The 26377-nt window shown below is 38.7% G+C and overlaps 5 protein-coding genes across 9 annotated transcripts in view; 2 read left to right on the top strand and 3 right to left on the bottom strand.

Moving 5' to 3' along the window:
• The window catches only part of LOC108147573 (microtubule-actin cross-linking factor 1), an 80752-nt gene extending 78171 nt beyond the window's left edge, over nucleotides 1-2581 (bottom strand). The window contains exon 1 of the mRNA XM_041710758.1: nucleotides 2521-2581. The gene's annotated coding sequence lies outside the window, so the exon portion shown is untranslated. The remainder of the gene's footprint in view (nucleotides 1-2520) is intronic.
• A 6428-nt stretch (nucleotides 2582-9009) lies between these two features.
• On the bottom strand, nucleotides 9010-10859 carry LOC108147584 (protein DJ-1alpha). The gene is made up of 3 exons (XM_017274223.2): nucleotides 10675-10859; nucleotides 9644-9966; nucleotides 9010-9275 (listed from the first exon to the last, which is right to left on the bottom strand). The coding sequence occupies exons 1-3, from the start codon at nucleotides 10843-10845 to the stop codon at nucleotides 9116-9118; spliced, it is 654 nt and encodes a 217-aa protein (XP_017129712.1). The 5' UTR covers nucleotides 10846-10859; the 3' UTR covers nucleotides 9010-9115.
• A 16-nt stretch (nucleotides 10860-10875) lies between these two features.
• Nucleotides 10876-25835, bottom strand: LOC108147583 (protein argonaute-2). 4 transcript variants are annotated; one of them, XM_017274219.2, is made up of 8 exons: nucleotides 25693-25835; nucleotides 25077-25246; nucleotides 21738-21900; nucleotides 18955-19029; nucleotides 17305-18090; nucleotides 17024-17246; nucleotides 15350-16960; nucleotides 10876-15286 (listed from the first exon to the last, which is right to left on the bottom strand). In XM_017274219.2, exons 3-8 carry the CDS (start codon nucleotides 21856-21858, stop codon nucleotides 15148-15150), a joined length of 2955 nt encoding a protein of 984 aa, XP_017129708.1. In that variant the 5' UTR covers nucleotides 21859-21900; nucleotides 25077-25246; nucleotides 25693-25835; the 3' UTR covers nucleotides 10876-15147. The 4 variants fall into 4 exon arrangements, with proteins under 4 accessions (XP_017129708.1, XP_017129709.1, XP_017129710.1 ...); XM_017274220.2 differs by lacking the exon at nucleotides 18955-19029; XM_017274221.2 differs by lacking the exons at nucleotides 21738-21900; nucleotides 25077-25246; nucleotides 25693-25835 and adding an exon at nucleotides 20150-21317.
• On the top strand, nucleotides 21308-22641 carry LOC108147585. Of its 2 annotated transcripts, none has more exons than XM_017274225.2 (3): nucleotides 21308-21513; nucleotides 21966-22093; nucleotides 22454-22641. In XM_017274225.2, exons 1-3 carry the CDS (start codon nucleotides 21368-21370, stop codon nucleotides 22639-22641), a joined length of 462 nt encoding a protein of 153 aa, XP_017129714.1. In that variant the 5' UTR covers nucleotides 21308-21367. The 2 variants fall into 2 exon arrangements, with proteins under 2 accessions (XP_017129714.1, XP_017129713.1); XM_017274224.2 differs by having other exon boundaries at nucleotides 22448-22641.
• On the top strand, nucleotides 22667-22907 carry LOC108147587. The gene has a single exon (XM_017274226.2). It carries the CDS (start codon nucleotides 22667-22669, stop codon nucleotides 22847-22849), a length of 183 nt encoding a protein of 60 aa, XP_017129715.1. The 3' UTR covers nucleotides 22850-22907.
• Nucleotides 25836-26377: the final 542 nt, after the last annotated feature.

Below are 26377 nucleotides of genomic sequence, written 5' to 3'. Positions count from 1 at the left end.
GCTGCAACCAAAGCTTCGAAATATTTTAAAATCTTCGTTGCAAACTTTTGACTAAATCCAAAATTTTTAGTTTAATCATGTGTCATTGATCGAGTCGTAGCAAATTCCAAATGCGCAAGGTCATTAGAGAGAAGATAAGCTCCAGTGTGCTGTCTATCTATGAAAGCTTTTATTCATTCCAAACTGACAAAATCAGTATTAAATATATGCAGATCATATGAATTGTTTTTACCTTAGATACGGTAATTCTTCGAAAGACAAACTCATTGATTTTATTCAAATTATGTTTTTTTGAAAGCCTAGAAAATTCTTCGGGAATTGAAAATGAAAAACAAAAATTGGTCGGCTACCAAATGCTTGGGGTTGCTTACCAAAACAAATAAAATTATAAACAGAGCAGCAAAAGACCGGCAAAAAGAAAAAATTGAGAGAGTGGGCGACTCTCTCGCTCTTGCTGCGCTCTTTTTACCTGTGGTCAGTGTTTGTCTTACGAACACGTGTGCGCGCGGTGTGTGTAATGCGCGTAACCTGCCCAATTGAATGAGTTTTAATGATAAAGCGTACGGACGAAAAGCAGCGGTACTCGGGATGGATGTGTCACCCACCACTCAAAAAAAACACGTTGACCAAACCCCTCCAAACTATCGATTTTTTGCAGCAATAATATATACATTTAGATGTACATAAGTTATACTATACGTAAACGACAGAAACTGAAGCATTTGCTAATTAGAACATGTCTTTGATAAAACCACAAGGGCGAATGTTTTAGCAGATTGATAGAAAAAAAGCAGATGGAGTGGACCAGATAGGCGGATTGAGTGGAAGGAGGAGAATGCGAAATTATTGTGCTGACTGTGCTTTGATTAGCCGGCCAGCAACTGAGATCTTACAGTGCAACTTTCCTATGTGAATTCTACTTTTTTCAAGGGCAAATGTTATAACATTGGCTTACTGTCATTCTAGCGTTGCATGATTTTTAAGTTGGCGGTCCGATCGGAAAGAGTGATACACCGATCAAAACCAAGACTTCAAGAAAATTTGTTTTATTTTTTTTATTTTTTTTGGGCGGTAAGTTCTAGTTTCGAAGATTATTGTAAATATTAACGTTCCTAGCTACGATCAGGTTATTTTATTATTTTTAAGGGACTTATATTTCTTAAGTACTTTTGAAGGCAGCGAAAAGAAATATAAATTTAAATAAGTTATTGTTGACAGCTCTTGCTCGTATACTCCATAAAAAAGTATTACATTTTAATTTAATATATATATACATACAAAAATATTTTATGAATTACGGAAGAATTGAAAAACCTTCTAGAGTGAGGGTGCACAAAAAATGTCAGATGTGTTAGGCAAGTTGGACTGTAAATGACGCACATGCGTCAGGGGGAGCGGGTTGGGACTTATACATGACTCTAGCTCTGACACAGTTTTATAAACAAATTATTTAATTTGTTTACCCACCCTCGCAAAAAAAGGCCGCGGCTGTCGACTAAACATTCCACTCACACAATCGACGAATGAGAAGGGCAAAGACCCAGGAACACCCAAAAAGTACAATAAATGCCTTTTATGGCGGCATTTGGCCATTGCACTTTGCCCGAATTTGCTTAAGTTTGAATTTTAGCTGTTTGCACTGTCACTGCTTTTTGAACCGTTTCTTTTAATTTTCACGGTTTCGCCTTATTTTCGTGACTCATGAAAGGAGCATGAAGAAGGGCACGAAAAGTGCACTGTGCGAGAGCGGGAGAGGGCGCATGTCAGAGAGAGTTTGCGGCTTTGGGTGTTAGAGAGAGATGGTGAGTAAAACAGGAACAGGGCAAAGGACGCCACGAGAGAGGGTGGGTAGGTGTGTAAATGCAGCAAACGTTTTTTCATCCTCTTCTTCTTTTTTTTTGTTGTGGCTGCTTCCACTATTTTCCTGGTTTTTCTTTTTCACTTTTTGCTCCCCTATGTTAATTTTTACTATTCACTGATATATACACAATATTTTTCTTTTTTTTTCGCTCACAGCGCTTTTCATTGGCCATTGCACTGTTTTTCTTTCATCACGCAACGCAAAAGCTTATAACAATAATTTATGGCAATTTCGTTTGCAGTTTGAGTGAACTGCGCTTTTTTCGCGTTTTTAGTTACACACTTTACACAATTGTTGTTGCTGCTGCTTCTGCCGCTTTGGTTGTTGCACTTCTTAAAAACCGTTACACTTGTGCAATTCACCCAAAAGAAAAGAATAGCAGCAGAAAACAAAGCGGCAGATTTAATGACCCGTCTACACTTACACTATGCAATGAACCCGACAAACACACACACACTGGTCAGCAAGTGCAACGGGAGCAACAACAAAAAACTATTCACGTGCTAACGGGGACGAAAACGATCCACTTCCACTCCTACGAATTAACTTTGACAAAATTTGGCTGTCTTCCATAAGCTTCCCACCACAGTTTCTTTCCGCCCAAACACATAAAAACCCGAATTTAACGCTCCGCGCCAAACTTGCACCTTCCGATTTACCGAGTTTCCCCTTTTACTCCTTTATACATTTTTTACGTCCGCGCAGCGACCTCGTCCCATCCGAAAAATTTCAATTGCGCGGAGGTGGTAAAACATCGATGACAACATCGATGTTTTCAAATCATCGGTTTCAGTGACCGATAACGCTTGCGGCGCAACATCGAAGTTTTTTCATCTCTACTATGCTTTTCCTCTGCCGCAGCGCTACCCACTCATCTTAACATTCTGTTAGGAAACGGTGATTTAACATTGCCGTTACAATGACGACAATTTTGAGTTTCGAACTTTGAACAAAACTTATGACTTGTGGATTCCGGCTTCGAATTCAACATCCACATGGGACTGAATTCAATGTCCACATAGGCATTGAGTAAGAAAGCAAAGTCTTTTACTTTTTGACTCAATGTGCACATGGGACTGAATTCAATGTCCACATAGGACCCACTCATGTCTGAGTTAAATTCAAATTGTACTGAATTTAAATAATTTGTAATATAAGGATAAGTTAATTTTAAATATTTTGTTAGCAAAACGTATTGTGTTTTGATAATAAGAATTATGTTAATTATAACTATTAATAGACTAGATGAATATATAATATAATTATTCTTTTGCATTTGCACTTTCAATGTTTCTAATAAAACCAAATAAAAAAAAAATCCGTTTTATAATTTATTATGGTGGAATTAAGTTTGTTGCAAAGATATATTGTTATTTTTGTATTTTATTATATTTGTTTTTTTATTTTACATTTTTTAAATATTTGACATTTTCAAGTAGAAGCTAGTATTTTTTGGTTTAATACTGAATTTTTTCACTACCTTAAACTCAAAAAAGCAAATTAAACCAATAACATAATTACTCTATGCCAATAAAATATCTCAAATCAGCATTACAGCTCAAAGCCATACGAAACACGAGCTTTTAAGAGCCTGTTGTATGAATAACAGAGAATATTTTATCGATACTGAGTAGGAATCGGAAATATTTTTGAGTTCACACAGTTAAAAATAGGTGTGAGGGATGATTGTATTGGTGGACGTCGAGCATTGAGAAGATGCTTCAGGTTCGACATGACGTCACGTCAAACAGCAAAAGCAATTGGACTTTGCTGGGAATCTGCTTGGATGTTCGAAGTGTGGTGAAATGATAAAAAGTAAATAAACTGGTATTTTGCAGCGAAATCAATAAAAGAATGGAGACATCGAATTACCATCGGCTTAGAGACAATACCTCTGGACGTTTTGTTTAAAAACCTGAAATTTTTGTGTTTTAAGTCATAAAAAATCGCTTTTTTGGACTTTTATTGACATATCAACGGTGTTTAGTCGTATGTAGTTCTTGTAAAGGCAAAAAAAAGCAAAAGAGAAGTCATTGTTTTTACAAAATAGCGCAAAAACTCTTTCAATGTTTTGAATTTAGCGCTTACTAGCTGAACTCTTCTTTCGCATGCAGGTCTTACGGCAGTTGCATCCTGTTGCTGGTCGCTTGCACATGTTCGAACAGCTGATATCTTCACCACACTGTTCAAACACCGGCGTCACGCCAGCGTCGAGAAATTTGCGGGCAGAGCAAATGTTGCCTCTATATAAATTCTTACTTCATACATTTCTTACTCTATGACTCTATATATTACTCTATGATGTCGCATCCAAAATATTTCAACTGCGCGAAGACGAAAAGACATCGATGCCAGCATCGATATAATGTTTTCAAAGTCTCGATTAGGCAATCGATTTCGCAACCGAAATGATAATAATCGCTTTCCCAACAGAAATGTTAGTTGTTAGACCGATGCTTTTACTTTATTTTGATTTGACTTTGACTTTTTCGAGGTTTTTTTCCAGTAGCTGTTGGGCAACATCGACACTTAACAGAAGTGTTAACATACAGAGCTTACGCTCGCCTTGAACAGATTACGATCAAAAAAATTTAAATGTTCGCGGATTTTTCTACAACTTGACAGTTAAAATGTCATTCGACATGGGTGTATCTGTTCCAGTTTCCACTTGAAAGTGATTTTGATAACATTTTTGGATTTCCTCTCAACATAATTTAATATTCCTTCTCCAATTGGGGATTCCACTGAATTTCCCTTTGGTCCGATTTTTAGCCAGTGCTGGAAACTTGTGGTAGAATTGTTCTGAACTTGTCACAAGAGTTGTTGAGGACCTGAGTTGCCAAAGGCGATGAAAAAAATACCAACAACACACATTTCAGACAAATAGTAAATTAAACTAATCGGTAATAAGAACAAAAACACTTTTAAATTACCTTAAATTAAATACCTTTTCATGACATATTTAAAAGTATAAAATAGGGCTTCTGTGCTTGCGGAATTGAGTCCACCAGCTAATTGCATGGCGAAAAGTTTCCGTGAGTTATTTTCGGAAGTTGACAGAGAATTAATAGAGGCAATTAAGATTCTCTATAATTCCTTCGGAAGTGAAAACTGGAACAGGTATGGAAAATTCGAGTCCGTGTGAATCTTACGGAAATTAAAACTGGAACTAGGCTGTATATGTTAAACAAAAGTTAAATGTAAAAGTACTTTGTAAGCAACCATCAGAAAGGGTCATGAAATATTTATTTGCGGAAGTACCAAACACAAGCACGACTTAAGGGGTAACATGACTCTATTTTTAAAAATGTATTTTTTTTGGCCTAAACTTAAACTAAGGTTTATAAAAATAATATGCACTTGCTTCTGTGGTGGCAAATAATGCAGAAAAGGTTGAAATACACAATTTCGCAGCTCCTCGACGGCCAGATGAGCTCACTTAATAAGCCATGTTCGATTTTCTCGAAACCACTTTCTCGAAACTAGGCGTACACGCTGCTCTCATCTAAGGACGTTTTTTATTTGCCTGTCGTTTGTCAATCGTGCGAAAGTAAAACGAATGATATCTCTTTCTAGCGATTGTCCATGAAAAATACGGTTGTATACTGTTCGTGATTTGACTTTGACTTTTTCGAGGTTTTTTTCCTGCAGCTGTTGAGTAACATCGACACTTAACAGAAGTGTTAGCTACAGAGTTTACGCTCGCTTTGAACAGATTCCGATCAAAAATATCGATACGCCAAAAATTTAAATGTTCGCGGATTTTTCTACAACTTGATAGGTAAAATGTCATTAGACAGTGAATTTGATAACATTTTCGGATTTCCTTTTAACATAATTTAATATTTCTTCTCCAATTGGGGATTTGCCACAGAATTTCCCTTTGATCCGATTTTTAGCCAGTTGTGGAAACTTGTGGTAGAAGTGTTGTGAACTTGTCACAAGAAGTGTTGAGGACCGGAGTGGCCAAAGGCGATGAAAAAAGTCCCAACAACACACGTTTCGGACAAATAGTAAATAAAACTAAGCGGTAATAAGAACATAAACACTTTTAAATTTACCTTATATAATTTCCGAGAGTTCTTTTCGGAAGTTGACAGAGAATTAACAGAGGGAATTTAGAATCCCTATAATTCTTTCGGAAGTGAAAATTCGAGTCCCTGTGAATCTTTCGGGAATTAAAACTGGAACTGGGCTGTATATGTCAAACATAAGTTAAATGTTAAATTACTTTGTAAGCAACCATCAGAAAGGGTCATGAAATATTTATTTGTGGAAGAACCTAGCACAAACACGACTTAAGGGGTAACATGAATCTATTTTTAAAAATGAATTTTTGGCCTTAACTTAATTTAGGGTTATAAAAACAATATGCACTTGCTTATTTAGTGGCAAATAATGTAGAAAAGGTTAAAATACACATTTTTTCGCAGCTCGTCGACGGCCAGATGAGCTCAGTTAAAAAGCATGTTCAATTTTCCCGAAACCACTTTTTTCAAACTATCCAGGTTCCGCCCGGTCAGGTCATAAAGACAATTCAGCAGATTGGCAGTATAGCGGCAGTTAAAAATATATATTTTCTGAAAAAATTAATTTTTGTATACTTAATTACACGATTCCTTTTTTCATACTTCGGTAAAGCACTATCCACTTCTTCTAGCAGCTAAATTTGTGTTACCCCTTAAATAGCTGTTGCTTAATGTATATACAGACCAAATTGAAATTGGAACTAAATGCGATTGAGGGACATGTCTATCTGACTTCTGACATATAGTCATGACCAAAAAAAAAAAAAAAAAACGGTACATCGCTTTTACTTGAAAACAATTTACTAAGAATGTAATAAATATTGTCAGGGTTAATAGTTCTCAATTTAACTTTCTTATTGGCATAAATTTACCGGATTAACTTTTGAAACTTACACTGGCTCAAAACTTTAAATCGATGAATTTTGATTTTACGGTGCAGATGAAATCCCGACCGTGATTTCCGATCACTGATCCTGAGTCGATCTCTAGGCATGTCTGGTTGTCTATCCGTCCGTATGAACGTCGAGATCTTGGAATCTATAAAAGCTGCAGACTTTGAATTTGAAATGCTGATTCTAGGAACTCTTACGCAGAGCAAGATTACTTAAAAACGCCCACAAATCGAGAAAGTCTATCACGTCAATTAAAAACAAGCCAGTCCTTAGCTACTGGACTCTGTGTGTGCTTTGCTTCTAATTTTGGCTATGCAGTTCGACAGATGGCGCCACCTAAACTCCGATTGTTTTGTGGGGGGAATATTTAGATTGAAATTTGTAAGCAAAATGTCGGGTATCCTATTGTCGGGAAACTCGATTGAAACGTTATTTATTGTTTTCTTTTTTTTGTGTCGGTACTTTGGTAAAGAAGGTCGACCACATTTAAAATTAAATGAGCCCCAAGACTAAACGGTAATGATTCTGAAAGGATTTTATCTGCAGTTTACTAATCCGAAATAAACCACTTCCCATCACGTCCCAGTATTGAGAAAATCGTGGTTAAAATCTGAAATATTTGAATTTTTATCCTTTTTAGGGCTTAACGATTTCCGACAACTGAGCTTATGACTGTGAGCGAAATATAAAGACCCTTTCAGTGCGTTCTTGCAGAATTGAAACGGCGGCAAGGATGACGGCTCACAGTCAATGGACACCAACGCCAGGCTGCCGAATTGCTTAGTCCTTATGGCCACACTTTAACGGAAAGAGAACGGAGGAGCAGACACAACAGAACAATGAAAGGACTCGGCTACTGACGATGATCAAGACGGAGTATTGGGCCATGGGCCAAATGGAACAACAATACGGTGATCTACACCAAGACTTCTGACCTGCACTTCAAGTAATGAAAGCCAGACTTTGAAGAACTGAAATGTTTGGAAAAATTGCCGATCTGGCTCGTTTTAACTCCTACTAATAGCTTTAAAACTGAAGGGCTAGTTTGCGTAAAAACGAGTGGACAAACAGACGGATATGGCTAGATCGACTATCCCAGTGATGCTGATAGGGTCGGGAATGTGTCCTTCTGACTAAATTATTCATTTGTATGGATATACATACAAATTTCATAACTTCGTTGTTTTTAAGATATTTGCTTTGAATCTTGCTCACCTCTTTATAAGGTATTTGGTTTAGTTTTAAATTACGTTTTTTAAAAATAATAAATATTTTACAAATATTCCCTCCTGTAGGAGTTTATTCTTGCCAAGGCAGCGTTAACTGCTCTAAACTGAAAAAAGTTTCAGTTTCTGTTGCTTATTATCTTTCAAAAACATTCATGGGCTACATACGTAAAAATTTAAAGTAAAATCGGTTCAAACCATTTGTATTCATTTGCAAAAAAGTAAAAATATAAAATAAAAATGTAATAGTTTTTGAAGTATTTTATTAAGAGCGTGACTAGAATTTGATAACACCTTTTTAATGGCATACAACACTTGTCTGTAGCGTTAATAGTTTAGATGTTGTAGCTGTGAAAGTTTAGCTATTTTTAGCGATTTTGCGCTAAGCAAGCTAGTTATTTAAAGAATCCTAGAACTACCTGCCCAATACATGAAAAGTTATTATAATTCTAAAAATTGTCCTTAAAATTTTTTGAAACTAACAAACAAAAACCGAAAAAATTGTATATTGAGATATTCCCAAAAATAAAGTATTTTTTTTTTAACATTTGAACGCAGCATCGGATATAAGCAAATTGGGTGTCATTCGACGCGTATTTCAAAAAAAAATTAAACTGTGCTAAAAAAGTGGAATATTTTACCAGCCCGAGCTCAAGGGTTTCATTAAAAAAATTTGTGTCAAGTCACTTTTACTGCCCTTCCCCTAAACCTCCCTTTCGATTGGTGTGTAACTCGTTACGATTGGACCATCACAGCAGACTTTCAATTAGCGGCTTTATATAGTAGTCTCCTATGCACACGCTCTTAATGCGCATCGTCATTACATGTACTACCGTCCGTAGTGATATACTTCGTATATGTTTTCATTTAGTGGTTAACACCATTTTAATAGTGATTTGAGAATGTGAAATCTTGATAAATCGTAAGTATTAGCATAGTATTCCGCAAACCGAGCATCCAAATTGATTTCCAAAAATTCATAAAACTTGATAGAAAAGGACTTATTTTCGAACTCTAGAAAAAAACTATTTAAGTAAATATTATTTATTTTGAACAATATAATCCTAAATATTGTACGGAAAAATGGATATTTTAATGTAACTCCAATTAGGATTTATATGTCCAAAGCATTGCCTTGGCGACCTCCTTGGCCACTTCAACGCCAGAAAGCTGCTCGGTAATCTTTAATGCAAAATCAAAGGATGTACCAGGACCACGACTAGTAATGAGATTTCCATCCTGAACCACAGTCTCGTCGTCTATATAGCTTAACAGATGAAACCAAAATTGTATTAGTTTCATAATGTGGCTTCAGTGTTTTAAGTAAAAGTGAATGTTGTATTCGCTGAAAAGTATGTAGCTGGTAGAAAAAGAAACTTTTTCGGTCCGATAAAGTATATACATATATTCTTGATCAGGATAAGTAGACGAGTGCATTTACCCATGACATCCGATCTGTTTATATATCGGCTGTAGTTTTAAAGCTAGAGACATGAAACGCAATCGCTTTTTTTATATGTACGAAAAAGTACGAAAAACAAGATTCTTTTCTCGTTTATTCCGAATGAAAGATTAATTTTGAGAAAAGTATGAATAAGTATTATATGTATGTATATCTACTAACCGCAAACCTACCAATAATGATCCTTCAGTTGGAGCTTTAAATCTGGATGCGATGTAATAGATTTTCCTTTTCCTATCCCATGCTTGGCCAGCGCAGTGGGAGCAGCACAGATAGCAGCAATCAGTCCGCCTTTTGATTCCTGGCAACGCAGCAGTTCACCAACAGCAGACGAGTTCATCAACGCCTTGTTTCCGGCCAATCCTCCAGGCAAGACCACTACGTCATAACATCCCTGGGTCAAGGCCAGCTCCAGAGAAGTATCCGGCACAATGACCACCGACCTGGAGCACTTAACCGCCTCACAGTCATGTAAGCCCGCCACCGTAACGTTGATCTAGCCGAAATGGAAGCCATTAAATGGTTATGGTATTGCCGGCAGAAATTAAGTCATCGTTGAATAAGGAAATGTTTTATTTTACATAATATGCTAAACTAAAGTAAGATTTAACTGACCTTTTAGTTCCAGTTTAGAAACTTTATATTTTAAATTATAAAATGAATACATAACTTTTATTTTAATGGATGTCGGCTGAACAGTTTTGAAGCTCGACCGGCGTAATCGAATATATCTCATATCTATCTATATAGAGAATGACTCATTCTGTGTCGTTTCAACGATTTAAGCTCGAGTTTATTATATCAAATAGTCCTAATTAATTTTAGAAAAAAAAAAATCACAAATAAATTTATATTTGACTATCATATTCTTAAAATGAAGGTTAATTGTCAGATCACTGTTGAGAATCGCATTTTTATTTTCAATTGTTAACTTTATTTGAATTACGTGATTTACTGGTTGTTACACATTTACTTGCAGTGAAATATCAGTTCGTATCAGACGACAGGAAGATAAAAAGTTCCAGCGAGTGAAAAAATGGAAGACAATCTGACCTGTTTCTAATTAATCACATAAGCTTTTTGAACTCAGTGAATAGTTGCAAATAAGTTTAAAGATATTCCTTTTCATATGAAACTAGCGCCAATTGACGCACATTTTTAGCAATTCATTTGGTATTAAATAGTTAAACCTATCAAAACTTACCTTTCCTCGCCGCAGAACATCCGCGGAGATGGTAAACTCCATTTCCTCGGCTCCCGGGGCCAGAATGATCAGAGCGGTCTTGGCATCGTCGGTTGATTTGTATCTTGCTAGGAGATTAAACGGCAGATGAAGGCTCAAGCTGCCCAGCGATTTCCTCACAACTGTTAGCATTTTGGCCTTGATTTCAAAAGGCAAGTCGAATTTTTAGTTAAATATATTTTTATTGAACAAAAATGAATTGTATATGCTGTTTTCTTATTTGAAACGCAAACTGAAATAATTTTGTTTTGTAATGGTTGGTTTGGTTTTAATGCTTAAAACTCAAATTTAAAACAAAGCCGCTAAACTTGATAAAAATAAATGTAATTTGTATAAAACATATACTTTTTGTTAAATGTAATTGTGTTTTCTTTAACTTAATTGAGTTTGTTGATTTTTGTTAAATGGTATTTGTATTGAAGCGCTTAGAACTAGTTGTTAGACAGCTTTACATAATTCTATCGAAAAGATCATCAACTTTCATTAAATTGCATATGTCACAAACTCTGATTTTGGTTTTGTTTTGTCACATATATAATTTTGTGGAAAAATGTCGTTTACGTCGTATTTAAGTCACATTTAAAACTGGTTTGATTTGTATTTCTCATTAAACTTGATTTTTGTTTTGTTTTACTAATAACATTTAAAAAGATCACCAAAGTTACAGATTTCCCATATTACGTTGCTCACGTTGCTTTTTATTTATATTTTTATTTTTATCAATATGTTGATGTTTTTGTTTACTTCGCTTAGATTAGAACTAATAATATGTATTTTATTGATTAATTACCCGGCATTTTGGTTGATTTTTAAAGTAAGGGATGTATACCAGATGATCTCTTTAATCTAAACGCACGTATAAGTGGTATTATCGTATTGATTTTTCTAGTCCAATTTCAGCTAAGGGTTGTCCGATCTGATTCGTATTGGGAACAATACGTTGTGTGGCTATGGGGACCGCGCGTGTGGGCTGGGTTTTAGTGGGTAGGACTCGGGACTAATTGGAAGAGTATAGAGTACACACATATCATAAGTTAGTTATTCAAATGTAACGTTTATAATTGCTTGGAGTTAGTCCGTCACTTCTTGAAATCTCGGTAATTGTGGCATATAATTTTATTGTTAGATTTAGATTTGTATTTTTTATTTCCTTTAGGAAGAGTTGTGCAAATTGCTGTTTAGCTTCGATTTAGATCTGATTATATATCTAGGTATATATCTATATTTGTTGTATATAATTGTAGACATCTATAAACGGCACATTTATAAGTAATATGTAAAAACAATGCGACCCCAATTATTTTTCTTACTTATCTTCTTGCCTTGTTTTTTTTGTTTAATTTTTTTCATATTTTTCTCGATCTACCTTTAGTTTAAAGCTCAATTGAATTTTGACAGATAAAAATGTAAGTTCCCATGTGGATATCCCGGCATTTTGTCTTGATTTTGGGCCTTGACTCTGAGCAGAACATAGGTTGAAAATGATATTTAAGGCGTTCCCAGTTCTCCAACCTTCTCCTTAAACATTTTTTAGCTGCACGATACTGAAGAAACCATTGAAATTTTAGTGTCTGTGAGTTTCTTGGGGAAAATTGGAGTTTTCCAGTTTGCTATATATATATTTACGCGTGTATATAGGGACAACCGTAAGGCCCATTGTTTTGGATGGGAGATAACAGCTTTTTATTGGCATTTTCATTTAGTGATTAGTGGTTTTTCCGTCAATATTCCGCTTCTAATTTTGCGAGTAGTTAAAGCTTTGGACATTTCTCATGTATTGTGTTGGTAAAGTAAATTATTGTTGAATATAATATTTCGCTCATTTTACAACTACGAGATGCATTCATTGTCGGCACACATTTCAGCTTCAGCTTAAACTAATTGAATAGATAATGTAAATGTTGGTTCTGTCTAGGCGATCTCTTATCGAGCCCCGGATCGCGAACTCCTTTGCATTGATTATTTTCGTTTTTTGCTTAGAACTAAAATTGGTTGGTTTGTTTTTTGCTTCGGGTTGCTTTAAGTAAATATTAAGAAATAAATTTAAAATTGTAATCCCTTGTGTATAAACTACAAAAAACAAATGGAAAGTGAACAGTTACAATTTAAGAAGTCAACAAATACGCCCCCACTTTAATTGCACAGCCCCACAAAATGTTGTTTATTTTTAAATGCAGTACTTAAGTAAGCTATCTATCTCAGGTATAGTTTTTACCACTATGGTAAGCCTCGGTTAAAAGACTAGTTAAATATGAAAGAATATTCGCAGCTGAGATATTTAGTTTATTAGAGTACTGGATTTAAGAACCGAAATCGAAACATAAGCTTTTGTAAAAAAAATAATAAAATTAAGTTTCTTTCTTCTAAACAGTTAGAACAATGTTTTTAAAAGATACAAATATTTTATTAATATATCATTATTTGATGTCTAGTAGGTTTGAAAGATCCAATTTTGTATATTTTGCAGAAAATTAAAGAAATTTCTGAAAGTTCAATTTAACATTTTGGCGGGCTGTGGTATTCCCTCACTTTATTTTTTGTATTTTTATTTTTGGAGGATTATCAACTAATTTGTAAGTGCCGTAAATGATTTAATATAAGCATATAGATTTAAATATTATGTATTTTATAATGCTCACATTATGTACGATTGGCAAAACAGCTTGCAAACTTGGTAACTAAATCTAAATTAAAGGATCTGTGAAGGATGTACACAAGTATAAATAAGGTTCGGCCCGGGGAATCAGAGAAGATCGTCCTCACCCGCACCGCATAAATAACAACTCATCATAATGTTAACTTGAACTGTGTCCTCGATATAGTACAAATATTAAGCATACGTTTCATATTGATATTGTTTGTTTGTTTGTTTGTTTTTGCTTGTTGATTTTGACGAAACTAAAACTACTTTGTAAAATATTGAAATGTAGTTGCCACCTCTCTCCGGGGGACGGTGGATAAGAGTTACCTTGTTTATATTACCCGTACACCACTTTGCTCTAAAGTTAATTAATACGAAATTACAATGAAAAACAGGCATGTTCGCGACGTTTTTCCATTCGAAGAATCAACATGAAGAAATCAACAAATTTCGTTACGCTTTTAAAAAAATGATAAGATACAACTAAATATCGTTAGGCTAAGTGTAGGAGGTACATAAATAAAAGGACATTGAGTGATATGCCTTGGACTCGGGGAGGGGAGAAGTTCGGAGTCTGATTGTGTGTGCATACAAGAGGGTAAACTAAAGATATACATAAAATATCAGCACTGCCAACGTAACTGCTACCGCATTATTTGCACTTTTGAATTCAAGTATTCCTATCTTGTTACAGTTCCATTCCGCGTTTTTTGTTTTGTAAAAACTTGAAATGTTAGATCTAGGCTTAGGTATTTATATATTAGGCTCCACTCTATAAGTATAGCTATTGTTTTGACCAAAAGTTTGTCCCTTGTTGAAATTGCAGTTCTCGTTATTTCGCCGCGCTCTTATCGACTCTGTTAATCTGATCTGATCTGGCATTATCTGATTTTTAGTAGAGCCCAACTTACAAACTATTAAATGTTCTTGCTTGGTTTAATCTGCGCCCCAGTTATTGAAGTATTTCATTAGTACATACATGCTAAGTTGTGTTTACACTCTTTCAATGCTTGTCGCTATAATGTCGCTTGTGGTTTTTGTTTATAATTTGGTGGTGGTCTTCGTTCACAGTACAGAGAATCCGAGTGGTTGGTGTTCTTGTCGTGTTTGCTGTGTGAGTCGATCAGCAACGTATTCATTTTGTATACTAAAAACCTTTGGTTGTATGCATTCATTCATATTCATTCATCATGTCTTCTTTTCGTATCGTGTAAAAATATATTGTACAATGTAACCGTAATTGCTATTACACGAGTTGTCTCTCTCGTGTTAGTGTCGCTATTCCTTTTTTTTTTTTTTTTTTTATTTTTGTTGTTATCTGATGTTGGTTGGTGTTGCTGTCGTAGTTTTTGTTCCCTTTAGTTGATTTACTATTTGCTTTCAATTTGTTTGCTACGCTTGTTTTTGAGAATTCTCACATTTCACTTTCGGGTTCGTTTATTTTTCTTCGGTTGCGCAAACTTGTGCATAACATTCGATTGCCTATTCCTACAATTTCTCACTGTGTGCTTTCTGCGTTGTGTGTGGATGAGTGGTGTTTTTCTGTCTTTGTGGGATTTTCTTTCGCTTACTAAATAACTAATGCATGCAAGATCTTCGTATTCTCGTTGGTTAACCTCCCATCGCGCTGTCTCAACGTAAAATGTAGCTTAAATCTATATTTCTAGGGTTGGCTTTCATCCGCTTGCTGATCTGAGGGAAGGAAGTGGGGGGGAGTAGCTTATTCGAATCGAATTTCGAAACTGATTTTGTATTCCTTAGCTTTTTGGTGTTGGTATATGGGGTGATACTTTTTAGGCAAAGTACATGACCTTCTTGGTGTCGGCGTGCACAGTGATGGCTCTGGCCATGGCGCCTGGCGTGCGATCCTCGGAGCAGCCGCTCTGGTGCGAACCTTCGCCGGAGTCGTGCTCCTTTTCCACCAGATGGTATCTACAAAATATGCCCAAATGTTAATACTCTATGCGAATTGAGGAGTTGCAATTCCAAGCTCACCTGGCACGGAAGGCCACTAAATGGGCGTAGTAGGCTGGCGCCGGTATGCTGACGGAGCGGGTGCACCGCACGTAGGTGTGGCACAGCTGGTACGTGAGGCACTGCAGCTCGTCCGAGTCAAAGTGATTGTCGTCCCACAGCACGTGGTAGTGAGACGGACGACTGGTGCCCTGGATGCCCTGATGGCTGCACAGATAGAAATCGAATTCGGTGGGATGTGTGATGCCCACATCGACGGTGGTGCCTGCGGGAATGTTGCCCGACTTGCCGCTCTGCTCCTTCTTCTCGGCGCAGAACAGACGCGTGTGATGGCGCTTCTGCACCACAATGAACGTGATGCCTGGCCGGTATTCGGGCTCCAGCTTGATGCAGGCCTCCCGAATGGCGGTCAACTCGTGCTGCAGAACATGCGGGAACTGACCCTCGGAGACACCGTCGCGATAGAGAATGATGCGGTGGGGCTTATAGCCGCCTGTTGACTTGTAGAACATGATCAGAAGTTCGCGCACCATGCTGCTCAGCTCCTGGATAATTTCTTGGCGGTGCTGTTGCACCCGAACGGTAGCGGCGTAGCGAGACGGATGGGCATCCATTGAGCCCACGACGGCGGCAATCGATGGTTTTTTGTTGTCGCCAGCCGGTGGGTGTGTTACATCAGCACCCAAGAAAATGACCGGTTCGTTGAAAACCTTCGGCCTGATGGACGGCACGAGGATCGAATTGATGCCGCCCAACTTAACGTTGATCTTAAGGCAAAGATTTGACAGCGTCTGCGGCGACGTCTTGTTCACATTTTTGGCCTGCACACACTGGGTAGCCATGCCCAGGACGGTGTCTCCCACGCGCTTTACCTCTGCATAAACCGGAGTCTTGCCCGGTAGCACCACCACGACGAGCTGCAGCCCCGGAAAGGTAATTTTCAGGTAGCGGAACATCGGCTCCACCTGATCCGGCCCAGTGGCGTATTTGCAGAAGCACGGCTGGCCAATGATCGGCATGCCGGCATCGTTTGAGATCTTCTGCAGTTGCTGGGTAAAGTTACGCAGCGCGTCTTCGCGCACAGTGCGCTGGGGAGCAAAGCAGGCGATGGCCCAGATACGAATCTCCACGCCGGTGAAGAACTGCTTGCCTCGCATATCCCATACACCCTGGTTGGGCGAAGCCAAGCTCACCTTGTTCTGTGGCGGAAACAGTTGCTGGCCGGTGATCCCGGTTGACACACGTCCCCCATACTGAAGCTTTGGCGGCGGCAAAACGCGTCCTCGCACCTCCATCATCGAATTGGAAATGGTCAGGCCGAACTCCTGCACATACGAGTCGTTGTTGAAGTCGGCCCGCTTGACCAAATTGTTAATCTCACGCTCGCGATCCGGAGCTGAACGGGCGGTGGCCTTGATCATGGTCGAGGTCTGCATATCGGTCAGCTTCTTGATGCACCGCTGCCCGGCCACAATGTTGCACACTTCCAGGGGCAGATAGGTGTGTTTGTGCTCCTGTCCCACCTGAAGGCAGGGCAAATGCGGATATCGCAGCTTCATGCGGTACTTGTCCAGGAAATACTTGGCCACGGTGCACTCTACGGTCTGTCCGTTCTCCAGCTGCAGTGGGAAACTGAAATAATTCATACAAATGGTTAGCAACAGCAGAGCGGTTCGGCAATTGCAGGATTCTTACGATTGCATCTGTGCGGGACGCCGGGTGACGTTGCACACACGATACTTGCGACGCATCTGGCCGCAGTGGGTAATTTCGATCTTCAGGCCCTTTATCTCCTTGGTGAACTTGACGCGCTGGGAGTCAGTGAGCGGTTTGCGCTGCTCGTTGATGTCGCGAATGTCCAGCACCTCGCACATAAAGTCAATGACAGGTTGAGCCTTGTAAAAAGCGGTGGCCGAGACTGGAATAAATTCGAGGATTAGTTAGGGAAACATACGACTTGCAGGGCCACAACTCACCATCAATGTTGAGCATCATCTTCCACTGCGAGGGCCTAACGCTCTGATGGAAACCGAACCACACCTCGCGACCGCCACCCAAGGGATGGTAATAACCATCGGGAGAGCTGAAGAAGCTGCGTCCTACCGGCGTGTACGTCATACTGGGCAGATGACGCATGACCACGTCCAGGGCGAGAATGGCGTCGTAGGGTATCTGCCGGGTACGGCCTTCCAGAGCCTCCTCCAGATTAAATAGCGAGACCTGAGCCTGCCACTTGATCGTAACGCGAAAGATGCGATCCTTTCCCTCGCCGGGCAGAGTCACTTCCAACTCCAGACGTTCGTTGCCAATGGGCAATGGATCGCGGGTGTAGAGATTGTTGCGACCATCAAACACCGGCTTGAGCACGCCGAAGATCTTGCTGTAAGCATGCACCATGGTCTCGATAATTTCACGGTTGACCTTTCGCGGACACTTGTCTGGCTGAATGTTGATGTCGTAGTGGTGAACATAGCCACGCGGCATTGTCACCTGGAAGTGATTGGCCCGGAGCACAATCGGACGTCCTTCTCGTCCGAGATTCGGGCGGCGTGGGCACGTGAAAACGGGCATATCCGGCTGAGTGGCTGGCGTGGCAGTTGCAATCGCTGGTGTCACGCTGCCGGTGGTGGCGCCCAAGGCGGAGGCCACCTGGGCAGCGGTTGCAGCTGCACCAGCCACAGTTGCTCCACCAGCGGCCACATTCTGGGCACTTGGGCTAGTGACTGCGGTGGGATTGACCGACGAGCCGGGCGCTGGTGGTGCTGCAAAGTCAACTATTAATTAGTCTTATCTCTCAAAGCACATTTTTTAAAGGATAAAACGATTAAAATGAACGTAAAAAACTAGACAATATCTAATATAACAATAAGTTTGGGGGCTTTTTTCACTTGCTTAGTTAAATCTCAGGAATGTACGAGGTAAAAAATTTAAATGTTATTAAAAAAATATATTGACATATTTATTTAAAACTAATTCGTCCATTAAATTTTTAACACCGTAATGTCACCCGAACAAACCCAAGCCTTTGTTCCTATATATATATATAATTAAATCAATAAAAAGTTTATTATTGACTTTACTCATACAAATTTTACTTTTACATTTCATTTGTATTTTTCTTATCCGAATAAATATAAATCTGATTTCGTTAAATCGACCATTTAAAAGTGATCATGAATCAATATTAAATTATAACTCCAATGAGATAACCCAGCCGTCTGAAAAAACTGCCCTTAAATACTACAAGCTAAAATGTGCATGCAACGAGCGCTGAATACAAAATGATAGAGGTTAAAGTTCAAACAGGTGTTTTAGTTTTTTTTTTTTTTTGTAGTTATACTCAAGTGCAATTTGCATAGTACGAAGAAAAAAAAACATTTACACGAAACAAAAAATTGAAACATATTCAGTGTTTTCTTAGTTTTTAGTGTGATTTTTTTTTTGGTTAGTATCATTACGGCAAAAAGTTATTTTAGGGATAGGATAGTTAGTGGAGGAAATGTGTTAGGAACACCAAACTAAAGAACGTAAACACAAACGGTTTTGTTTAGCTTTTTCGAATCAATCAAATCGCATAAGGTTCTTAGTAATTTTAGTAGTCTTTTTGGTTTTGGAGAGAAATTTACATGTGAGCGTGTCGAAGCTAGTCTGCGCCTGAGAGGGACTCTGAGGCCGAGTGGGCGAGGGGGTCCACTGTGACTCTATAAAAAGAAAATGTAATCAAATAAACACAAGGTAAATAAATGAAAATGGAAATGAAGAGGTTCAAATCAAAACGGGTAATGGCCAATCGATGATTTTTGTCGATAATGGAAAATCAAAATCATGAGGTCAAATCAAAAGTAAAACGATGTAGAAACCAAAAACAGGTTGCGATAACGAACGAAAAGAAAACGAAAAGAAGTGCGTTAATAATATTTTAGTTACAGTTTTCTTTCATCATCGTCATCATTTAATATACGTATGTATGTATGTCTTGCGTGATATTATTTGTATGTATGTATATAGAGTATCCTGCTGCCACAAGTCTTTTTTCCTTGTTCAGATACTTAGTGTTTAATTGGTTGGGTAGGTGTTTTCATATCCAAGTCCCGGATTAGCCAGCATTGTGTTAATAGTTCCCAGGTAATGCACCTTACAGGTTCCCAGGTAGAGTCAGTTTTGATGTTCCACCCGTTAAATACTGTTTAAACATTCGAAAACGCCTTTCTTGCCACTTTGAACTAAAGTTTTCAAGATTATAACGATTGTTTTATTTTGCTTATTGTCAACATTAAAAAGGATGATGTAAACAATTTAAGAGTATGTTTTTTCTTGTCTGTAAATGACATTGAATATCGAAAGGAATATTATTAAATTTGTATTGCTATTTGATATTGTATTTCCCCATTCATAGCATAAATATTTACATGAAATACGCACAATCGTCGGCAAATGACGACGTAGTTTTAAGAGTCTGCTCTTAAAACCCAGATACTCCCCGAATCAAACAGTCTTAGGCCCCAAAAGCAACCCCCGGAAAAGCAGGAAACTATTGCGACGCGACGGTCGTTGACCCAATTTTTGCGCATTTTCAACTCTGCACTTCACGCACGTGTCTGTGTGTGGAAATTGCACACCTCGATAAAGACTAGCACTTGCAATATAAATATATATACATATATAGGTGCAAGTAGAACATCGAAAACTTGATTAGTGGATGGCGAGCAAGGGGAAGGAGGTGTGATGGCTTGGGGACTTGTGGCAGCAGCAGTTTTTATTATTCAGTCTGAAAATTGTCTATTCTTTTAGCTTCTTCTTTTTCATTCGCTAGTCACTTACGTTGTCCGACTGGATACATGTTTTTGCACTAAGTTAGGTTTGTTTTAAGAAAAATATTTAATGTATAAAAGGTTGGCTCGTGTTTTTCGCTTTTGATGTTTCGTGTTTTGGTGTAAAATGTAATTGATTGTTGTTTTCTTTGTTGTGGTTGTTGTTGTTGCTTTTGCTTTTGGTTTTTCTACTAATTATTTATAGTTTTTGTATTTTGTTTTTGATTTCAGCCTTTTGCTTATCACACTTTAAAGTAGTTTAAAGTTTTATTCGTTTGGTAGATTTTGCATTTGTTGTTTGTTGTTGCGCGTGGGCGTGGCGAAGGCGTATTTATATAAATTGGAATTAGCAACAGACAAGTGGGTATTATCTCGTCTCTCTTTCTCTCTCTTTCTTGATTTGCATTATTTTGTTATTATTGTTGTTTCTGTTGTTATTTAGTATTGGAAAAGAACACAAATGTAGGCACAGCTTTCGTTTAATTATATGTATGTATTTTTGTGTACACACCTAGGGGTGTATATATGTTTATTTATATACTTATTATATATGTATCTAATGCTCTTGTAATACAACTAAGAAAAAATTCTTCTTTATGCTCGCATATCTCGTGAGTGCAATTGTATGCGTGTGTGTGTGTGCTCCTCGGCCTGTGTGTGAATGTGTGCTGCTTCGCTATACAGCAAGAAAATGCGTTTGTATGCGTTTTTTTTATATATGGCAGCCCAAAAAAATGTGTGCACGTAGAATTCTTGACTTTTCGAGACGTGGTTTTTGTGCACCAAACACGATCGCGCCGCCTGCTCTTACGCACAAACCGTGGCCAGACTATTGAATTTTGATTTAGCACAACTTTTGTTAGCTTTTCACGTCGCGCATTATGCAAAAAATGCAATTTTCTTCAGCTTTTCCCACAGCCACACACTGGACGTCCACACAAAAATTGTACTCGCGACGTGTGAGCGTGACGCACGCTGTACACTCTTAACCACACTTAAATGAGGGCAAAGCACTCTCGGCTGAGACCGTGCGTGTGAGCGGGATGTCTATATGTCGGCTGACTATGCACAGCAAGGCAGGGTTGCTCACACTGAGCATTCCAGTGTTGGAAAGCGAGCGCGAACTATCGGGCCTGTTGTTATCGCCTCTCAGCTGTTACGTAGCGTGTTTGTTACGTCGTGGTTTTTGTTAAAAGTTGGTGCTTTTTGCGGGTAAAACGAATAAATAATGTCTGTGCCTTTCAGCGGCGCCCTACGCCGCTCGGGCGGCATTGTTTCAGCCATTGGCAAGCAGCTGAAGAGCGTGAATTTGAAGGGCGTTAAGCGAATCACCGTGCAGTTTGATCCGTTTGCGGAAAACGTCAAGTCCACACGGTAAGTCGGAAAAGTGCTTTCCTCCTATCGATAGCGAGACCTGCGCATTGTCCACTTATTGGGAAAATTTTCTCGGAACCAAAGTGCGTAAGCCAAACGGAAAGAAAAACGCAAGAAAAACTCAGGAAAACAAAGAGGTGCTGTAAAGTGTCCACACTTAAACCGATCCTTTGAGGTTGTTTTCGCGTTCGCGTGGATGCAAGATGGGCGGGGACCACACTCACCGTAGACCTTTCCGATGATGCCCACGGCGGAGGTCATCTGGAGATCCGGGAACGTCAGGGGCAACGTGTGCGGGTGGAGCTGAGCTGGCCCACCGGGAGCCAGCTCACGCTCCGTGGACATTTTAGTCGGTGTCGGCGTCAGTTTGAGGCGGCGTCGCTGCTCCTGAAAAACAGGGAAAATGGGAAAAATCAATAACCAACATTAATCAGTACTTTATCTCCCCGCAGAGAATTCCTTTTCCTGCTCTCCACACCCAAAGTGGCACTCACGAATCCCAAGTGCGTAGTTAAATCGGAAATTGTATGCAATCGCCAGCCGGCCAACATCAAGTTTGCTTTGATTGACTCAGCCCAAGGTATGTTTCTGCCAGCCGAAACTCAGGCAAAGGAATATTTATAAACCAACCATGTACATAGGTTACGAGTCCCAAAATGAATGCAAATTTTCGTGGAAACCTCTTTGTTATTATTTTGAATGAAGTAAATAGAAAGTTTAGTCGTTTTCCAAAAAAAGTATTTTAAAATGCGTGTTTATCTTGCGAGATTTTCTAGAGATTCAATTTTTTATCTACTAATATTTTTTAAAAATATAATGAGCCATAAAGGCTGGTCTGTCTTGAAACAAGACCTTAGAGTTTCGGCTAAACAATTTTTAAGCGTCACTTCCTTACAAAAATACATACATTGCTAATTATAAAACTCTCCCGCAAAACAAGCTAAAGTCAAGGAGATACGATTCAACAGTGATAACATCAACACTCTAGAGCTCCTGCAGCTGTGCAACAGACACGTGTCCAGCTTGGCACCACCCGAGGAGATCACCAACAAGGTCCTGACCAAGGCGGAAAAACAGAAGCTCGGAGGAGGCGCCGGTGGTGGAAAGAAGACTTCCAAAAAGAAGTAAAAGAGGGCATACAACAACCACCGCCATGGTGAGGAAACACAAGGGAACACTGGCGGTGATAGAGAAGATCTATCAGGACATACCCGCCTTCTCCGACATCTTCACAGAGGAAAGCTTTTACATGTTTGCCTTTTGCTTCGTATGCGCCACTATCCTGGTGGCCTTTATCCTCTCCCGTTTCATCACCATAAAACCCGTGGATTTCTGAAACAAATGTCTTGTCTTTATCCGCACACGTACTTTCAAAATATAATCTTTAACATGTATCACTCCGCACTGTCTTGTGTTTTTTACTAGACTGTGCGAAAGGGCAGCGTTCGATTGAGTTTGAAACCAGTTTTTTGGCTTCGGCAAACCGGGAAATCATCTTCTCCTTCTGCTGCCGCCGGGGAAATTTTGCAATTGCTACGCCTGCTGATGACAGCGTTGTCCGGTTAGAGCTTATAATCACAATGGGGCGGGAGGACCCGATGATTATTGCACTGGAGGAAGTCAATCAAATGGGTCATGCAAAGTGTATGTGTCTAAAGTCGACCCAACGAATGGCGATCGAAGCATGGCATCTGCTTGGATGATATACAATCGACCCTTATAAGATGATTTTATCTGCAATTGTTTTGGCGCGGAAAAAAGATGCGGCGCCATCTGGCACTAAAGTATATGAATCTGCTAGCGTTGACAACATTGACCAAGAAATTACTGATTCATAAGCGTAAGAGTTCATGGTCAACTCTTAGAAAAAAATCTTGAGCCACGTATGCAAAAATAGAATCTGCAGCGCTAGGTCGAATTGATCTGGATCTTGGAAGTAAAAATTTTTAGATAAGATTTGATTATTATTATTGCCAGTCGATTAGATTAATGTTGTGTTAAACAATTTGTCAGGTCATGCACACCCTGAAGATGCCGAATAAATTTGGTTATTTATCTACTCTTAAATACGGCTTTGCCATAAGTAGAGCTTTCTGTTTTGCCCCGATCGTTCGATACGAAAGAATTATTCTCTCTTTCATTGCACTTAATTTAGTAAGATTTATGTGTTTTGTAAATGCATTTTTTCGAACCTCCCTGCGTGGCCATATAAAAATAAAGTCTGTATAATGTCTGTAAGATCTGCCAATGACGGTAAAATTTTGTAAATGGACAAATATTTTGGTTAATTCTATATTTAAACCTATGACTACTAAAGTTTTCTGCTGTCGATGGCCAGTCATTAGTAACTTCCTGTAGGGCATACAAAACTGCAACAGGCAGAGATGAAAGCTTTTTCGATGTCAAGACAGCTGTTGAGATGAAGTTTTATCTCTTTATTTTTGTTTTTAAGAGGATAAGGGAAGAAAGTGCACAATACACTACAAGCTTTGAGAAAAGTTTTAAAATGGCGCGCTACCACTGTTTGTATGTATGTATCTGAGGGAATCGATAAAATGACTGCAACTGCCAGCAAACTGTTGAAGTGTGGCAGCTGCAAAATTGTTGGTGAAAGTTGCCCCAAAAAGCTGCGCCACCCTGTGGTCAATCGAATTCATGGAGAGTAGCCAAGTTCAATGTCAGGCTAGACGCTTTCTCCGGCTGTTGGACCGCCATGTTGAAGGTGTGAAAATTTACGCCACCCACTTGCTAATTCGAAGCATAATAATATCCTTGGACAGGGTATACCAATATCGAATAGACGTTTGAAAATACCATTATCATCATAAAATTGTGTGGAATCTTCCAAAAATTATTGCATACTCTCTAACTCAAAAAAATATTGTTTTAATGCATATTTTAAATTAAATATTATAAAATTTTGAATTTTGTAAGTAATAAATAAAACTGTTGGTACATATCTGATGTTTTAAATCAAAGTATTTTTTAGAATTGACTATTTGGATTTGAATCAAGCAGACTAGTGTCTATAAAACAATGTACTCTCCCTTTCTGGTAATAATTTGAGTTTCAAATTCTGTAACACATAATAGCGCGTATTAATTAGAATTATTGCGGGAGATAGGAACACGAAAGGAATGAATTTCAACCCGGTTATATCCAAAAGCTGAACCAGAAACGGAAAAGGGAACTTTGGATATACACGAATGAATGTGCTAGAGCATATAAACTTCGGTTTGTCGAAATTAACTTCCGTTTTCGATTACTGACGTAATTGGCGCAGGACAAGGCGGTAGAGAAGGACGAATGTCCTATTGGAAGCTAAGGATGTGACCTTTCTACCAAAATATAAACACTGTCTGTATGGCCATCCCGCTTGCACCCACATGATTACTGGCGCTCTTAAAATTACCCACAGCATATGCTCAGGCGCCATTTGTGTTTTGGTTTTTTTCCTTTTTTTGGGGGACACCTCCATTTTAGCTGGAGCTACTGCAGCTGTTCTGGAAGCCTCGATTTGCCGGCAAACTCAAAGAGCCTTACTGCTTTGAGTGTTTACTCACCTTATCGTAAAATGCAGCTGACTGTGGCTGCGTTCCTTATCAGCTTTATCAGCGCCAAATCGAGCGTTTTTTATTACGAATTCCGTTTATTTGAGGGAAACTCATTAAGGAGTTGAGTGGGGTTCGCGTCTTGACTGTATTAAAACCGTAACTGGCGTTACTTTCCAGCACTAATTGGATGAAAGGAGAACGATAAGTGCAGGAAATGGTTGAAACGCAGTTTCTTATGTGGCTGCTGCTGTTGTTGTTGGTGTTGCCAGATCGTTGCGCCGAAGATATTGCGAATCCGCAAAGCTTTTTGTTTACTTTATTATTTGACACCATACACTTTTTTAAACTCTTACTTTATTTAATTTTATTTTTGCAAGCTTCCAGGCCTGCGCTTGTGCCAGTGTGTATGTGTGCAAGCGAGTGAGTCAAAACCAAAGGCTGCCAATGTATGTGTGACTATTTCTCCCCTCTACCACCAGCACGCACACACACTCACGTCCGCCAAAAGCACCAAACACACACATGCAAAGCAGAGATTGCTGCAAAATGAAAGCACCAACAACAACAGATACAAAAACATGCAGCTCGCGACGTAAAATTTTGCGAAAAAAAATTTGGCAATTACTGCAGATCTGGATATATCTGTATTTAATATTCGGCAGGGGAGATCGCTTGAGATCGTTATGTATAAGAATCGGAAGCCAACTACAAAAACTTGCAAACGCGCGAAATTTGCACAAACACAACTTATAGGTTGGCCGTTTTGGAATTGAATAAAATAAATATTGTTGCGTGTGGCTGTGTGTGTATCTGTGTGAGACGGCTCGCAGAGAGAGAGAGAGAGAGAGAAGCGCGCCATTCGTGCCAGGCAGGGACAACCATATGCACCGAGTGAGCGAGCAAGGCAGCGAGCTTTTGTTAGGGGGACACCAACAAAATGACCTTGTCTGGATTACTATTCCCGTTACTTCCATAAATCCCCCGCTTTTAAATCCAAACTTTAAAGTTTCAACTATTATTTCCTTTAGTCGGGCCGTTCACTACTACATTATTTGAGATAACTTAAAAAATCAACAAGAGTTATTATCAGAAACTATACATAAATAAATTAATTGAATTAAAACTATATTATATTTATGTATGTACATATATTGATACCGTTTTTTTTTTAATTACAATATAATCTAAAATATCCGTAACATCCATAACAATGGTTGAATTAACGTACATATGTACCTTTTAAAAGATTTGAGTGGTGGTACAGGAACATCTGTAGATGCATTATGCTGTTTATTTCGCTCAATTACTTT

Source organism: Drosophila elegans, unplaced genomic scaffold (genome assembly GCF_018152505.1).
Source record: "Drosophila elegans isolate 14027-0461.03 unplaced genomic scaffold, ASM1815250v1 contig_133, whole genome shotgun sequence".
In the NCBI taxonomy this organism is placed as follows: Eukaryota; Metazoa; Arthropoda; class Insecta; order Diptera; family Drosophilidae; genus Drosophila; species Drosophila elegans.
Note: the sequence above shows the minus strand (reverse complement) of the source record. Positions and strands in the feature narration are given on the sequence as shown.